The sequence below is a fragment of the Mustela putorius genome, unplaced genomic scaffold (assembly GCF_011764305.1).
Source record: "Mustela putorius furo isolate JIRA1106 unplaced genomic scaffold, ASM1176430v1.1 tig00003845_pilon_pilon_pilon, whole genome shotgun sequence".
In the NCBI taxonomy this organism is placed as follows: domain Eukaryota; kingdom Metazoa; phylum Chordata; class Mammalia; order Carnivora; family Mustelidae; genus Mustela; species Mustela putorius.
In genome coordinates this window covers 10,000,001-10,017,240 of record NW_025421998.1, presented here as the reverse complement: position 1 = coordinate 10,017,240, position 17,240 = coordinate 10,000,001, and the positions used below count along the sequence as shown (strand labels likewise).

Below are 17,240 nucleotides of genomic sequence, written 5' to 3'. Positions count from 1 at the left end.
AGGAAAAGTAAATAAAGTTAAATTTCTTTTAAGACCTAAATCTCACTAACAAGGACGTTTGATAGCAGGAATGTAACATTCCACCAGGAGACTCCCAATTGTCTTTATGTTAGTGCCTCATTAGAGGGAAAGTGGCCTTGGCTTGATAGTAACCAGGCCTTCCATATCCTGACAGTCTTCTTTATCCCAATAGCCCTTCTGAACAACCCTTTGTCCTCACCTACCCAACTCCTGTGTATATAACCAGCCACTCCTCACAACCCGGGGCAGCAGCATCTCCATCTGCCCACGGGTCCTGTCCCCGTGCTTTAATAAACCACCATTTTGCACCAAAGATGTCTTAAGAATTCTTTCTTTAGTCGTCAGCTCCAAACCTCACCCCACCGAACCTGACTTAGGTTCTGGAACTTCATCAGCCCCAGCTTTGTGTGGCTCCTATACCACCCCTCCGCTTCCTCTCTCCCCACACACTTCATCTGTTGGTGTTCTCTCCTGGGGTCTCTTCCCCAGACTCCCAACCAGTCCGTGGGGGGCTGCCTGTGCCTTCCTAGTGATATCAGGACCACCCAAACTCAGATGGGACCCACACCTGTGTCTGGATCAGACCTCCCCTCTCAGGTGAACTCAGCTGTCCTGGGGCATCCCTATTGAGACGTGCAAACCTTCATCTCCTGCAAGAATGAGCTCAGCACTGTCTCTCTCCCATGCCTTGCTGCTCCTGTTTCTGGGCTTTCTGGATCTCCGAGCTCAGGGTAGGGGGGCGGGTAACGGGGGACCATCAGAGTTCAGGAATTGCTCCTGAGCTCCGCCCTCACTTCCTGTTTTGTTGGCCATCAGTTCCATCGTGAATGCCTCTTAACTCAGTCCCTTCTTTCCATACCCATTGCCATCATCCTCCTCCACCAATCGCCAGGCTGTTTCACTTCCTGCTTCTTGTCTTGCCTCTCGTGCTCCCGTCAGCCACACTCACCATCTGCCAGTGATTATTAACATTAATCGTGATTTTCTGCCACATGCAACGAATAGCTTTTACCTCCCAAAGACGCTCCTGTGGGCCAAGCCTGATTTCAATGGAGCTCCATTTTTCAGGTAAGGAATGTTCTACGGTAAGTCACGATCCCTGCCAATGTTGGTGGTTAATTGCTAATGACCACTGGTCACGGTTGAAGGATCAATAAGAAAGCGGTGAGAAGGACATCCACAAACCACTCTGCCCCCGCCCCAGTGATGGCACTCAAGTGTGCCCTGTTATTTTCATAGGGTAACGTTGAACTGGTGCACGAAGAAGACTGTCACTCAGTTTTTGGCCTGTGTTATAGTGGACAGACCCCCAGAGTCATGCTTAACCACTGAGCTCTGTGCGCCAGGCTTCACAGCCCCACCCGTGCCCCTTGGTTGCCAGCAGGGTGTTGGAAAATGCAAACCAGATTGTGTCCCTCTTCCATTTAAAACTCCCTTCCTGACCATAAATTACCCTCAGGAAAAAGCCATCTTCCTCGTGCTGGTCCCATTGTGACCTCCTCCTCATGACCTCCACCTCCTACATCCCTCCATTCACCAAAGTGGGGCACCTGGGGGGCTCAGTCAGTTACGTGTCTGACTCTTGATTTCGGCTCAGGTCACGATCTCAGAGTCACGACATGGAGGCCGTCATCAGGCGCCACACTTAGTGGGAGTCTGCTTGAGATTCTCTCTCCCGCTGCCCCTCCCCTTGCTTGCATGTGTGCACACACATGGCCTCTTTCAAATAAATAAATATATCTTTAAAAAAAGGAACGTCCCCAAACTGAGGATTTCCCCAAAGAGATGACAAATCATAGATTCTGGAAGTTCTGTGATGGAATTTCTGTGAAACCCAGTGAGAATCAGCACAAAGAAACAGTCGATTTGCCTCCAAGTAAAACTGTCTAGACAAAAAGACAAAAAGCAAATGGTACAAGCAGCCAGAGGGAAAAAGCTACATTGCCACACTATGTGCCTAAAAGCCACTGTGACGCTGACAACCCATGTTCCATGGGCTTATGTATTTCCTCTGCCCAAAGAAAAAACCCACCCACCCTGAAACTCTAGACCCAGCAAAAATACCATTTGAAAGCAAAGGCAAAGTAAAGACATTTTCAGAAAAACAAAAACAGAGACAACTTACCAAAGTGTGAACTGCTCACGATAGTTTTTCAGACAGAAAAAGAAATGATCCCAGATGAAAATAAGAAAATGCAGGAAAGAAAGATCAATGGAAAAAGAAATATGAGATTTATGAAAGTAAATATAAGTTGTATAGAATAATGACGTCTCACAGGATTTAAATATATGTAGAATTAAAATGTATGACAATAACCGCACAAATGGTGAGGGGAGGCATAATAATAAGATAAAGCTAGTAAGCTACAATGAAGAAAACAGAATAATATAAAACATATAAACATATAAAACAATAATATAAAACATTTGGTAGTCTAAGACAAGAAACCCTAGAAAAACCATCATATGAGAGGCCTGCGAGATGGAAAACAAATAGTAAGATTGCAAATGCTCATTGAAATGTATCAAAATTTCCCTTAGGTAAATGAAGAAAAATCAAGAAAAATGTCATGTTGGATTTATAAACAAATGAAAAAACAACAGCCACCCAGCAAAAATGACTGGCTGCCCCCAAGAGACACGAGTATGAGAAGTATGAGAAGTATGAGTATGAGAAGAGACCTGTAGATAGGAAAGGAAACAATGTATCCCTGCACCACTGACTACTAAAACCTCAAAGTATGTGAAATAAACCCCGCCAGACACAAAAGAAGCCCGTGGGCATGTCGACACCCATAGCTGAGATGATCCCTTGCCTCTCTCAAGAGCTGATCCTCACAGCTTTGGTTATTAGAAGATGGAAATTGATTTTGTGTTCTCGCTTTCTTGGGATGGAATGGGGAACTAACTGTTTTTGTATTTTGTCTGTTTTCCCACTGGGATGTCGCCTTTTTGCTTATTGAGATGTGAGCCTTTTTTTGAGATTTACTTTATATTATATATTCTGTTTCCTGCCAGCATTTTCCTTTTTTATTTTGTTTATGAGTTTTGTGGGGGGTTTTAAGAGATTTTATTTATTTATTTGACACACAGAGAGGGGGAGAGCACAAGCAGGGGAGCAGTAGGCAGAGGGAGTAGCAGACTCCATGCTGAGCAAGGAGACAGATGTGGGACTCGACCCCAAGACCCTGAGATCACAACCTGAGCCGAAGGCAGGCACATAACCAACACAGCCACCCAGGTGTCCCATGAATTTTGAAGTTTTTATGAAATGAAATCCTTCCATCATTTCATATGATCTATCCCATTGCTTTCATTCTTCAAATCTGCAAGAGCGGGTTTTAATATATTTCTTTTTCCCTAGGCAGGGTAGTCTAATGAGTCTTAGAAGATAGACAGTACGGGTTTAAAAATATTTATCTCGTTTAAACAGAACCCTTTCAACCCTCCTGAAATTGTACATGGGAATTTTAAAGGTAGCCTTTCTTTCTAACTAGAATGGTCTTCCTTCCAAATCTTTATTTATTGAGCATCTGCTAAGTGTTGGGCAGGTTCCAGGAGCTGGGATAACGAGCTGATTACACAGACGCTCCCTTCACATAGCTTGCAGTCTGGTGGGAAGAAGGAGGCAAGAAACAAACGTACCAATAAATATGGCTGTCCTGCAGCACAGGGAAATGAAGCAGGACAGGGTGACTAAGGTGACTCTGGCCCAGCCTTGATCACAGCCGGATACCTGCCTTGGCCATCAGCTTCTCCCATGAGCTACATCTGAATCTTCTTGATCCTTCTACAGGGTGATTATTTGGTGATGCTCCTGCTTCCCCTGGCAACTGCATAAATCAGGATCAAATTTTGTATCAAATTATACCCTCCATGCCCTCCCCAGTCACAAGTTAGATTTTCAATGAGGTCTAGTTCATCTGAACTGAAGGAAACAATTTTTTTGGAGGGAAAAAAGTTTGTCTCAAAGATTAAACCTTAAATTAAAAAAAAAATGGACAGGAGTAATATAAAAGTCTGTAAGTAGACATAAAAGTCTACCAAACCTAGATTGCTCTAACAGCTGGGAAACACTTGGATACTGAGAAGGGTTCAGGAGTAATATGAGCGTCTTGAAGTTGCCATGTAGAGCTCCCATGTAGAGCTCCCATTTCTTTTTAAGGTTTATTTTTTATTTTAGAAGGGGGCTGGGCAGAGGGAGAGAGAATCTGAAGCAGACCCCTCACCCAGTGCGAAGCCCAACCCAGGCTCGATCCCAGGACCCTGAGATCATGACCTTAGCCAAAATTAAGAGTCAGACGCTCATGGGGCACCTGAGTGGCTCAGATGGTTGAGCGTCTGCCTTCAGCTCAGGTCATGATCTCAGGGTCCTGGGATCGAGCCCCACATGGAGCCCCACACGGAGCCCCATAGCAGGCTCTTTGCTCGGTGGGAAGACTGCTTCTCCCTCTCCCTTTTCCTCTCCTTCTGCTGTTCCCCCTGCTTGTGCTCTCTCTCTCTCAAATAAATAAATAAAATATTTAAAAAAAAAAAAAGAGTCAGGCAGGTAACCAACAGAGCCACCTAGGCACTCTTGCTGTGAAAAGCTTCTAATGCCTGGCTCCCTCCCCAGAAATTCTGGTGAAAGTTGTGAAAGTTGCTGGGGCAGGGCCTGGGCATCAACGTATTTTCAGCACCGCTGGGTACGTCTGGCGTGTGGCTCAGCCAGGCTAAACACCATGAGGCTAGTGCCAAGGTCATTCTTACTTGTCATGAATGTGACACATCAGCCCCAGGCCATGGCCACATCCAGGATGACAACTCCCATGTCCAGCTGCTCTAAGTTGTAATACCAAGTATCTCTTCCCTCCCTGGAAGATACCTGTCTGTGCACAGATGGGCAGAAACCTGGTGCTGTTTGGCTAATTCGATATTTTACCGATAACGAGTCACTGCTTGTTTGCAACACATCCCTTACTGACGACGCGTCTTAGTGTCTGCTCAGAATCCTGATCTAGGCGGCAAGGCCTTCTGGGTTTTATTTTTAATTTGGTGCACGGGTGCATCCTCCACTCCTCAGGACAGAGCATCCTACCATGGCATGGGGAGCGGGGAGGCGGGCGGGCGGGCAGCGTGTCAAGGGGCGATCACAGGATGTCACTTTTGACAGGAGCAGAAACAAGACCTCTTGGCTTATTAGGATGCTCCGGGCTGAGCCCTCCGCTTCCGTCTTTCTGGGATTAGGTGGAGGGAGAAATGAATGGAGTGTTGCTCCAGCCTCCCTCAAGGAGCAGCCAGCTGGCCACACAAGTACCACACAGCCTGGGACAAGCACTCAGTGCCCTGCCCGAGAGGCCCAGGCGGGGCTTGGAGACTCCCAGGGGGCCATACCCGACATGCCTGGTTAACTTACAAAGAAAGGGATCAGGCCCTCGGCCTTGTCTCTCTCCAGGACCTCCTGCAGGGCGGAAGCGCGCATGGCAAACTTGCCATCCGAAGGGATCACTTTTAGTTTCACGCCTCCAATTAATCCGGCTCTTTCCACCGACGAGTGCGCCTGGAAAGAAGGCAGCGCAGTTAGAGTCTTGCATGCGTGCACGCCATGCATGGGGCCGTGAGCCCCCCGCTTTGCAGAGAGCTCCCTGTGCGGCAGGCCCCCGCCACTCCCCTGCACCTCACTCCTGCTGTTGTCTTGGGTCCTGTGGAATCTCGCTTTTCAGTTTAGTGAGCAAACAGTGAGAGCTTGCAAAGCCCACCCTGAAAAAGAGTGCGCAAACCCGGTTCCTATCTGGGGGGGTCCTCTCACCACGAGGCCTGGGTTGCTTCGGGGCCACACTCAGTGCCTGGTGTCTGGAGAAAGGAAGCCAATGACAGGCACCATTGTGGGATACTGGATCTACTGTGTCTCGAGGACTCCAGGAAGGCCAGTTCTTACCTTCTTACGAGGGCGCCCCTCTCTGCCTTGGGGCTCCCACCACTGCTGTCTCCTACCTGGCTCTGTCCTGGGGTCTGGATCTCACTGTGGCTCCCAATGGCCGACAGGAGGCTCAGGATCCCAAGCCCTCCGGGCGCTCCCCCGTGACCCTGGTGCGTTAACCCCCTTTGGACCTGCATGACCTCCTGTCCACACTGACAGAACACCAAACACCCATGTCAAACACGGCTGCTGTGGAAATGTTGGGAAGGTCGCATGGTTTTGTTTGGATCGGATTGGACACAAAACAAAGATTCTGATCATAGAGGCTCGATGGACTTTGGGACCGACATGCTCAACTGACCCCCTCACCTGATCCGATGAGTAGGCCACTAGCTTCTCCATGATGGCGCCCTGCGTCAGCCCCGGGGAGGCGGCCTGGAGACGGCGCACCACCTTGGTCCGAGCGGCCAGCAAGGCCATCAGCGTGGCCTCACTGGCGCTTCCCTGGATCGAAGAAAAGGTCAAAATGAGCTTCGAGGGGCAGCGAAGGAATCAATATCAGAACTGTGGGGAGTCTTTAGCATCCCTCTTTTTCTTTTCTTTCTTTTTTTTTTTTTAAGATTTTTATTTATTTATTTGAGAGAGAATGAGAGAGAGAAAGAGAGGACCATAGGGGTGGAGAGCATCAGAAGGAGAAGCAGACTCCCCACTGAGTAGGGAGTCCGATGTGGGACTTGATCCCAGGACCCAGGGATCCTGACGTGAGTCGAAGACAGACGCTTAACCAACTGAGACATGCAGGCATCCCTAGTGTCCCTCTTTTTCTTAAAAGATGAATGTGAAGCCACAGAGCTGATTCCCCTTCACATAGGAAAAATCGGAACCCCTGGGACTGCCATTTTAGTGTTAGGATTCCTTCTAAGAGAATCGCTCTAAAAAGAGAGAGGGAGCACAGGCAGGGGAGCAGCAGGCAGAGGGAGAGGGAGAAGCAGGCTCCCCGCTGAGCAGGGAGCAGGACATGGGGCTTGATCCCAGGACCCTGGCATCATGACCTGAGCCATAGGCAGAGGCCTTTGGCATTGCTTTGTCTGTTTTGCTTAACCCCTCAGTCAGCACCTCTGGGCACTTAACTTGGAGCACATGTTGCCCTTCTAGGCAGGGGGCGGGGTTCACCACATGTACAGCCTTGTCTCCCTTTCCCATGGCTTACGATCACCACATCTTAAGTAAATCCTAGGAGAAACCCAGGAGCTGAACAGTTTAACATTAGAAAGAAAAAAAAATAATAAAAGAATGTAGATTTTTGTTGAGTATGAGAGATTTGTAAGCTTTCGAGGTTTTGCAGAGAAATATACAAAGGCACCAGGCATGCCTTTTCCAGGGGAGTCCTCCCAGTGTAGGCTGGAGGAGGAGAGCAGAACCAGCACTGCTGCCCAGCTCTGTGCTCATCACCACTTGGACAGAAACATCTGCATTTGTTTGTAAAATGAGGTGCATTTGCCGGGAGACTCAGAAGCTTGAAGTCAGCAGACTCACACAACTAATGTCAACACCTTAACTCTAGCAAAGCATTAGGGAGTGCTACAGTCTTCAGGGCACTTGGAGGCTCATGTCTGCCTTTGGCTCAGGTCATGATCCCAGGGTCCTGGGATCGAGCCCCACCTCAGGCTCCTTGCTCGGCAGGAAGTCTGCTTCTCCCTCTCCCACTGCCCCTGCTTGTTCCCTCTCTCGCTGTCTATCTCTGTCAAACAAATAAATTTTTTTAATAAATAAAATTTTTAAAAACAACGACAACAACAACAAAAAGAACGCTGCAACCTTCGCACATGTGCGGCTGGGAGTGGGTAAAGAGGACTTGGCTTCTGCACCCGCCGTGCTCTCCCATGTCATTTGCACAATAACTGTCTTTAAAGTCTGTCATCATCAGGTGGGAAATGGATGCTCAGCAAGAAGGGAACTAACCTGGTCCAGGTGAGCAGCTAGCAAGTGGCAGGGGTAGAAGTGAGCCCCAGCTGCCCTTCCAGGTGAGGGGAGGGGGTCCCCACATGTATAGCCTTGCCCCTCTTTCCCACTGGTGATGACCACCACATCTTAAGTAAATCCTAGAAGAAACCCAGGAGCTGAACAGTATTAACATTAGAAAGGAAGAAATATAAGAAGGTAGATTTTTGCCGTGTATGACAGATTTGTACGATTTTACGGTTTTTGCAGAGAAATATACGAGAAAATCATTAGGTCACCCTCCCCCGTTAACGTTTTCTCTTCCTTTCCCTTCATGGATCCTGATTTCCTCTTCCATTTTATCATTTCGGTGCTTTCACTCATTCTTTTAAGTTGACGCATATCCTTCGGGAGACGGGTGAAGTGTGAACATAATTTAGGTTTACTCAGAGTTTTGAAGCTCAAACGCATGGGCTCGAGTCTACAGGATATCCTCTCTTCATCTGGCCTGTGAGGTGGGTTTTGTGTTTCTTCAGGCCATCTTTGTAGAAGTGGTGTTAGAAGAAAGGTTTCCAAACGTGATTAAAGAAACAGGGCTGGCAAGGCTAGATGGGCCTCACAGGGAATCTGAGTTCCCTGAGAGCAGGCACTGGGCTTCCTCCTGAGCCCGGCAGTGTGTGCGTCCTGGATCCGCTGGCTCATTCCTTCTCATCGGAAGTGAAGCATGAGAAGCTTCCTGAAAGACACAGCTTCTCCATGCTGTGCTGAATTATCTATCTGCCTTGTTCTGCCCCCAACACCCACATAGGACTGAAGCCCCCCCCACCTTCCACCCTCTGCCTGAGGTCTTGACCCCCAAAGGTCTGCTCTCCCCTGATCCACTTGCTAATGAAAGGCTTTGAATGGCTGTGCTGATTCACTCTGGGGTTTGTCTCTGGGCTCTGTCCAGGTGCTGAAACATAAGTCCCCCTCCTTCACGCAGCCAAAAGTGATTGAACACATACAATGGCCCAAGGAAGGAATGAAATTCCTGAGCTCTAGAGACTCCCAAGCAGCCCAAAGGCTCAGGCCTAGAACAGGAACCAGGCAGTTTTTCGGCCCTTTGTGGGAAGACCAGCTTTGCCAGGGAGGGGGGAGCAGGCGTCTGTTCCAGGCTGAGCCTGCATAATGACATCTTAGCTTTCACTGCAGCAGACAAAGGTTGCCACGCAAGCAGGAGGAAATGCTGGTGACAAGTGACTCAGGGGCCAGAGCCGCCCTTTCCGCCTCTGACTGTTTTAAGTGTCACCCCACATGCAGCGAGCAATTGGCTTTTCTTCCACAAGAGCTTTCAAACCCAATTAAGAGACCATTTTCTGGGCAGGTTCGTCCAGCTCAGAGGATGATTTGCCGTTTGACTCTGTTGCCTGTCACTGTGCTGACGTCTAGAAGCTATGACAACAGCCCGGAGGGGCACGGCGTCCCCCACAGCTCCGGCCCCATGGCTGTCACCAAGCCGTGCTGTCTGGGGCCTCACGGACTGCAGACGATCAGCCTGGTCAGCTGGGAAGGTGGGCTTCTGGCTGCAAACAGGCATGGTCGCCTGTGTTCTTCAGCAAAACTGGGGGAATTGGGATTTGACGCCAGGGGCTGAAAGATGCCAGGACCCCAATGATGCTGGGGCTACAGGTCTCTCTGCAAAATGGAATTGTCTTTAAAGTAAAGAAAATTGCAAGATAGAACCTCTGGACACGAACCCAAGCAAGAAGTCAGGACTGAGCTGGTGGAATTTGTGGTCACCTGCCTCTAGTTAGCTCGCGCTCTGGGCATGATATGCCCCCTTTCTTGGCTCTAGGTCCTTCAGCTATGAGAAAACTTCTTGATAATGCAGTCAACCCTCATAAGTATTTGCAGGTTGAATGAGGATCACATAAAGCAGCAGGAATAAGCCTAGCCCAGGGAAGACATTCAGTAAAAAGTCACTGTCGGTATGAAGGGCACACCTGAGATTACAGGGTATTTGTAAGATTTTTGAGAAGCATCAAATTAAAAGAATCATCCCGGACTTGCAAGTGGAGAACCTTCCTCATCTGTGGTCAGAGGGAGACGTGACTATGAAAGAGGGGCCGGAGATACAGAATGCTGCGGGCTTTGGAGATGGAAGAGGGGCCATGGTCCAGCACTGTGGGAAGCTTCCAGAAACTAAAAAAAATAAGGAACAATTCTCGCCTGGAGCCCCCAGGTGTCAGACACCTGGCCTACAATGTTATAAAATGATAGTTTTGTGTTGTTTCTTTTTTTTTTTTAAGACTCTATTCATTTGTTAGAGAGATAGAGGGAGAACACAAGCAAGGGAGCAGCAGAGGAAGAAGCAGACTCTTCACCGAGCAGGGAGCACAAGGCAGGTCTCAATCCCAAGACCCTAAGATCATGACCTGAACTGAAGGCAGAGGCTTAACCAACTGAGCCACCCAAGTGTCCCAGGTCTGTGCCGTTTTAAGCCACCAAAATCTGTGACAGCAGTAACAGAAAACAGACACATGGAGGTCAGAAGCCCTGGTCTGGACCTGCTCCCTACTTGACCAGGCAGGTGATTGCACACAAAGGCACCCAGGCTTCAGAGTTTTCATTGGCCAGTGGACAGAGGTACAGCTGCCTTAACTGATTCTCCGAGCCTTTAAACTCAACAGTGTTCACCCAATTTCATTATCATATACTTGATCCCAGAAAAATGATGCCAAGCAAGATGGTGGGTTCATCAGAGCCCATCGTCCATGCTGGGAAGTGAAAAGAGCACAAAGCCCACGTCTCCTTGGTGGCATTTGTCCTGAGCCTCCCAGTGGCAAAGACGTGGACCGTCCTTGGTGCCTGACTTATCCCTGACACACCCTGGGACGTCGTCGCTGTCACCAGCACATGACCAGTGAAGAGAATGACACGGGGTGTAGAGAAGGTGGCCACGTCAGATGACCTTGGTTCTCATTGATACAGCACTTTCTAGAAGCCTTGGAATGACTCAGTCACAGCTGCACTCACCGCTCAGAGGATGGTGATCTGGGTGGTGGCGGTCATAGCCCTGTGGTGAGACAGATGTGGGCTGAGAGCCCAGTTCTAGAACTTACCAGCAGGTGGTGGCTTGTGGGCTGGGCCCTTCACAGCTCTGAGCCTCAGGCCCCTTGCCTGTCAAGTGGGGTTAAAAAGGCCCCTAATTCCTAGCCTTTTATAGAATTAAATGAATTAAAGCTTGGAAATCACTCAGGAGCGACTTTGATCTGCGGAGCCTGGGGGAGGGAGAGGTGGACAGCGCCAGGACCCTACCCAGGTCGAGAGGCTTCCTAACTGCTTGTTTTCCAGAAGGTCCCATGAAAGCTCAAGTGTCTCTTTTTTCCCAATTGCCCCCGTGGCCCTGGTGTGTAACCCCAGTGTCCCAGGAAGCTGGGCACCCCTCCCCTGTTGTGTTACCTGGATCACTCCACCCCCTTCTCCCACTTGTCCGGCCAAAAATGCCTCTGGCAGCTTCAGCATCTTCCCCAGCCAGTCCATCATCACCGTCTCCAGCTCTGTGCACGCCGGACTTGCGGCCTAGCAGGGCAGGAAGACAGGGATCAGCCGCCTGTCAACTTGTCATAAACAGGTACCCTCTGTCACTTAGAATCTCAGCGTCAGTTTCCCAAAAGGCCCTCCCCGGGAGGGTTTAATGTGATGGCATGTTCTCCCATCTGGGGGTCCCAGGGAGAAACTTCAACAGAGACTGCTCCCCCCAACTGGGCACAGCAACAGGACCCCTCCCTCTGGCAACTCTGAAAGCAATACGGGGGCCCCTTCTGGGCACGTGTTCTGCAGAGAGCTTAGCACATGTGACATCTCTCACCCTCAGAGAACTGAGGGACCCACAGTGCCTAGATCCCAGATCTGCCCCAGAAGGGACAGTGACCTCCCTGTCCCCCACCCACAGACTTGGGTCCCAGGGAGACCCTCCTCTCCCCCCTCTTCTCTGCCACACATCTCTAGACACTGGTGTCAGAACAACGGGCCAGGTCTTGCAGAATTTGGGGAGCAACAGGAGGGTTTACTCTTCCACTGAACCCCAGATTAAAATCTCCCAGCCCCAGATGCTGTTCAAATGTCTGAAATGAGCTGAAAGGACTTTCAGATAGGTGTTCTTCGACTAGGACTGGGGGAATGGCCAGGAAGGAAGGTTCAGGCCAGAATAACCCCTATGGACTGGGTTGTTCTCCACCAGCACCACGTGCAACCCCATCTAGGCATCCATGTATACACAGAAAGATCTAGAAAGACGCACTGGTGGATTCTCCTCCAGTCACAAGGGAGTGCAGTGAGACTGGATGCAGTCTGGGAGGTGGGTTCCAGGTGGCCCGAATCTCCTGGGAGCCCTCCAGGTCAGGCCACTGACCTTACCTTTTATGAGCTGGAGATGGTGTTCTGCCATTTTGGGCACTCCTCTGTCATTGCACAGGGGAGAGGGCAGGTTGGCCTTTGTCCCCAACCCAAGGGTGCACACCAGCTTGTGACACGTGGCTGGGAAGTGGAGCAGAATGTTCTGCCTGCTAGTGTGCCCCAGGGGAGGGTCCTACCCCATCCCAGTCAAGATCAGCTCCAGGCGTGGGAAGTGCACTTGCGGTTAGGAACTCATGTCTTGGCCAGGGGAGCCAAGGAGCAGCCCGCCCAGGCTCCAGAGGAATCAGATTGTCCTCAGAAAGCACATGTACCATGAGATAGACACCAAGTCACCCAGGAGGGACAGAATGGCTCTGGACTAGCAGGGCTAATGAAATCTGCTGTAGTAGCTTATGAAAAAAAGTGTCCTTTAGAAGGGGGTGATCATCAGAGACACAGGGAGGTGACCGAGGCCACCCGGTCCACACTCATGCTGCTTTGGGCACCTGACAGAGAGCAATTCAGAGACCCACGGCAGGGAACCAGGGATGACCCTCCCCCAACCCTTCCTGGGCAGCTGACTTGGTCCCCTAGGAAGTCTCGTCTGAAGAGCCAGCAAGTCAGGTGGGGCGGGGGGGGGGGCAAGGAGATGCTAACATGTCCTTCCCCTGCCCTGGGTCCTGGGTCAGCACGAGTCATCACGCACGAGTACGCTCAGCTCAGAGGCACCAACCACTCTGGTGGCACTCTGGACGCAAGAGGCCTGGGATCCCTGATGCTGTTGGCCTGCTGCTTGGCTTCTGAGCTCTGCATTTAGGGAGGAGGGAATCCTTCCTGCAGCACTGGACCTGGGAGCAGGGAGCTGGAAGGAGGAGCTGAACCCACCCGCTCCTCTGGCATTTTATCTCCAGATAAGGTGGTGCTGGGACTGCTGGCATGGGGGCGGGAGTTGGTCCCATTTCCAGAGTCACCTGCCCCGCATGGCTCCACACGGCCGATGGGCAGGGTCCTCTCCAGGCTGCCAACAGATGGAATGAGCCCCAGGCAGCTGCAGGGTATGCACAGATCCTCTGGAATGCTTGGCAGGAATGCAGATTCCCAGGCACAGGCTGCAGAAAGTCTAAGGCCTCGGTTGTGATTTCAATTCATACCAAGTACCTCTAAAAAAAAAGTGCTGCATGCAGACTTGGGCTTTCTTTTCCTAGAAAGGAGACTTTATCTCATTCTATTTCCCTGAATTCTAAATTCCCTCATGAGACACTCACTCCAAGGCTGAGACCCTCTCTGTCCGCGCAGGTGCCACAGCTACCTGCTCAGGTCCTGTGGGCCCAGGAGCCCTGTCCCCACAGCAGCATGTTCCACCCTTGCCAGAATCCCCCAGGATCCCCCCTGCCGAGCTCACCCAGGAGAAGCCGATGCAGCCGATGGCCCCACACAGTATGTCGGCAAGCAGGGCTGGGTACGAGTTGGCCGTGGGGAAGTAGGCGAAGAAGTAGGGGCTGTGCCAGTGGGTCACCTGTGTGCAGACATCAAGGTGTGAGGGAGCCCCGCCCTGTGTGAGGAGGACCCAGGGGCCCTCCATTGGCCCTCATGGCAGGGGAGGTCCCAGAAGCTGCCCTGTATTTTAAATTCTGGTTAGGTGCCCCCGTCAGAGAGCAAACAGAAGTGGAAATACCATCTCTCCGGGTAGAAGCATGGCTTTCCTAAAACTGCTCTAAAAAAGTAAAATCTGTATTAGAGAAAAAACCAAGTCTGATTTCACAATTGTTCAGCTGGTCTTCCTGCCGCCGACTCACTCTCCTATGCAAGGCATGCCCTCGAGCAACTGCAACTCCATCATCCCCCATATCCCTCCTCTCCTCTGTCTCCACCTGGCTGGAGGGTCCCAGGCTACGGCAGCAGTGGGGCCACACCGGGGTGTTGGGGGAAGTGGGGGTGTCAGGAGCCCAGCCAGCCCACTGGGGGTGGGAGGATCTAGGACTGGGAACATGGGGCTGCCTGGGAAGATCTCAGAGTCTGGGAGGAAGGTGGAGGAGGGGAGAAGGTAGGTAGAGGAGGGGCAGTGCCTGCTTGTTCTATTTGTTCTTGCTGTTGACCAGCCTGTCAGGTGGGGAACAGAAGAAATAAAGCCTTTAAGACACCTTCCGCCCCTAGGGATGGAGGGGTTCTGCCAACGCTCCTCGTTTTCTTAGTCTGGAGAAAAATGCAAATACTTCTTCTGTCATAAACTAGTTACTGATTGTCCATTGGACCCCATGTGGCCCAAAAGACCACTCTGGTTGTGAAGGCAACTCACTGGGAGCTCTCCGAGAACTGGGAGTGGTCCTGGAGACTTAAGACCAGTCCTGCTGCCACCACGGTCATCCGCACCCCAGGCTAAGGTCAGGGACCCTCCTTGGGAGGACCAGGTGCTAGCATGTGCTCCCGGAGCACAGAGTGGGTGGAGGGATGGACACATATTGCAGAAAACCAGGGAGGACCAGGGCATTCAGCCTGGGGTGGGTTCAGGTATGGCCAACAGCTTGTGGGGACTGAGAAGGAGGGAAGAATGGTCTGGAGAGAGCTAGAAGCTCAGCACAGTCCCAGCATGGGCAGCTCAGGCAAGAGAGGCTGCCAGTGGACCTGAGGGGGCATAGGGAATGCCAGGCCCAGTGACCAGGGCTGGTGAGATGCTTTCGGGGGCCCAGAAAATACTTTAATTTCTTTGAAGAATCAGGAGAAAGAAGTAAACATTCAGGTCCAGCAGACAAAATGAATCTAATGCAAATGTTTTCATGTTCATGACAATGCCTTCGTGAATTACAAATTCCCGTATTTCTATGAAGGAAGTGGTCCCCTCACCCTGTCCCCTCCCTGCTTGCCCTGACACCGGGCAAAGGACAACTGGGGGTCCCTGTGTCTTTGCTTTCACTCTGACCTGAAGCTCACACCACGCTCCAGATGGATAGTGACTCTGCACACCTGCAGACAGGAGCCCCGAGAGGTCACCTACTGTCCCCGCAGCCCACCCAGGAACCCCAGGACTCAGGACAGTGCACGCACCAGTGCAGCTGGGACACTGCTAAATGCCCCCTTCTCACTCCACCAGAAATCTTCAAATTCCGTCGTCTCCCACATTCCCCATCATGGAACATGCTTGTGCTGCCCAAATTCTTGTGTGGAAGCCCTAATACACACTGTAATCACATTAGGAGTGGGACCTCTGGGGGCCTTGGCAAGGAGGAGAGGGATGCCCACAGGTGGCCGTCGGCAAGCCAGGCTAAGAATCCTCACCAGGAACCAAATCCACAGGCACATTGATCTCGCATTCCTAATCTCGGGATTATGAGAAGCAAATAAATGTCAGTGGTCCAAGCCACCCAGCCCGGAGTGTTTTGCCACACCCACTACCTGACATTTAACCACACCTCCCCTGGAGGGGCTTAGGGCCTTAGTGCAGAGCAGCTCAGGGTGTTTGCACAACCTCAAAGGCGAGAACAGGAAACCCTTACTTTGCTCCAAGCACAAATGTCAAGGAAAACCCGTGGGAGGTGGAAAGTGAGCAGCTGGTCTGAAAGAGGCACACTGGTCAGGAGGAACAGCCCTGCCCCGGGTCAGTGGCCCTGTGACTCATGACTTCGGATAAAGAGGTCTGCCTCCAAGGACAGAATTTGCAGAGAAGCAGGGAAACGCCCCGCCCCCTCCCTTTCTCAAGTAAAATAAATAATGTCTTCCGGGCAAGCAATTTGCCTTGCTGAACACAAGAATGTTAGGAAGGTGCTTGCTCTATTTTGAGCAAGGAACTTACTTGAAACAAGCCACTAGGGGTGGAAACGAAGTTCCTATGAGGGCTCACGCAAGTACCCCGGGCTCAGAGCGGGACCCGACCTGGGGATCTATGGGGAGAAGCATACTCACTGCCCTGGAAGCCCGCACAATCCGGGGCACAGTCCTGGCTCCGTCACTTACTAGCTGTGTGACCTCAGTCTGATTACCTAGCCTCTCTGGGCTTCAGCTGGCTCGCCAGCAAGGTGGCTGTGAGGACAGGTAGCATGACACGTATGACGTGCCTGATACCCAGTAGGTGCCACCGTAACACTAGCCCTTCTGTTTCGCAGCCTGGGGTCCAGACTTACCCCCGGCATGATTATCTTCTCAACATCATTGAGGATGTCCTCAAATGTGTCAGGCTCCTCGGGGGCAGAGGTGGGGATCAGGGGCCGCAAGTAGCCGGGCTCCACGTCGGGGTAGACCTGGCGCCCCTCAATGCCTTCCAAGTAGTCAGCCACGAAATCCACCATCTCCTTCCCTCTCCTTCGGAATTCACCTGAGTTCATGGTGGCCAGTCTTATTCAGAGGCAGAACCTTCACAGCAAGAGAAAATACATCGGTTAGCAACTATGACAACCTTGCAACTGGACCGGGGCAGTTCCCGGCAAGCTGACTGCTCAGACAGCCTGGTCGGTGATGGAAACACCCAGAACCCAGGTGGGAGCACCTCCTTCCGCGTCTGGATGGGTGGAAACACCACTGGTTTTGGACACACAAACCAAATGCTCATCCTACCATTGGCTGGCTATGCTCATCTTATCCTCTGCATCAGTGAACGGGGCCCCAAGCACTCACTTCTCGTCCTGGTCCATCCCAACCGGCATGACAAGCACCAACCAAGTCCCGCCCTGTTCCTCCATAGCCGCCAGACAGAAACAGGTAAGTGTAACCCTCTGAGCCCCTGTGCCCACGTGAGAACTGAAGGTGACAAAGCCGATTCCTCAGGAAGGTGTGGAGGTGAACTCACATGGTGCGTGTCATGCACTCAAGCCAGAGCCCTGGGTATGTAACCTCCTATCAGCTTGTGTCTGCTTCCATTTGATCCAATCCCACCTGGGACCACAGTCCTGCATGCAACCTGCTTCCCAGACCCAGCCTTTCCCTTTCTTAGGACATCAGGAAGACACAGGTGGTGCCCTGAATACACGGGGCAGTTAGGTTCCATAAAGTCTCCATGGACACCACACTGCCC

General features: G+C 51.3%; 1 protein-coding gene across 2 annotated transcripts in view; it reads right to left on the bottom strand.

Moving 5' to 3' along the window:
* The window catches only part of DDC (dopa decarboxylase), a 78,035-nt gene that overhangs the window by 40,466 nt on the left and 20,329 nt on the right, over nt 1–17,240 (bottom strand). For both annotated transcript variants that reach the window (XM_004739387.3, XM_004739388.3), the window contains 5 exons: nt 16,354–16,582; nt 13,641–13,754; nt 11,303–11,422; nt 6,290–6,424; nt 5,417–5,560 (listed from right to left, as the gene is read on the bottom strand). In XM_004739387.3, the coding sequence (XP_004739444.1) occupies nt 5,417–5,560; nt 6,290–6,424; nt 11,303–11,422; nt 13,641–13,754; nt 16,354–16,554 (714 nt within the window). In that variant the 5' untranslated portion in view covers nt 16,555–16,582. The remainder of the gene's footprint in view (nt 1–5,416; nt 5,561–6,289; nt 6,425–11,302; nt 11,423–13,640; nt 13,755–16,353; nt 16,583–17,240) is intronic.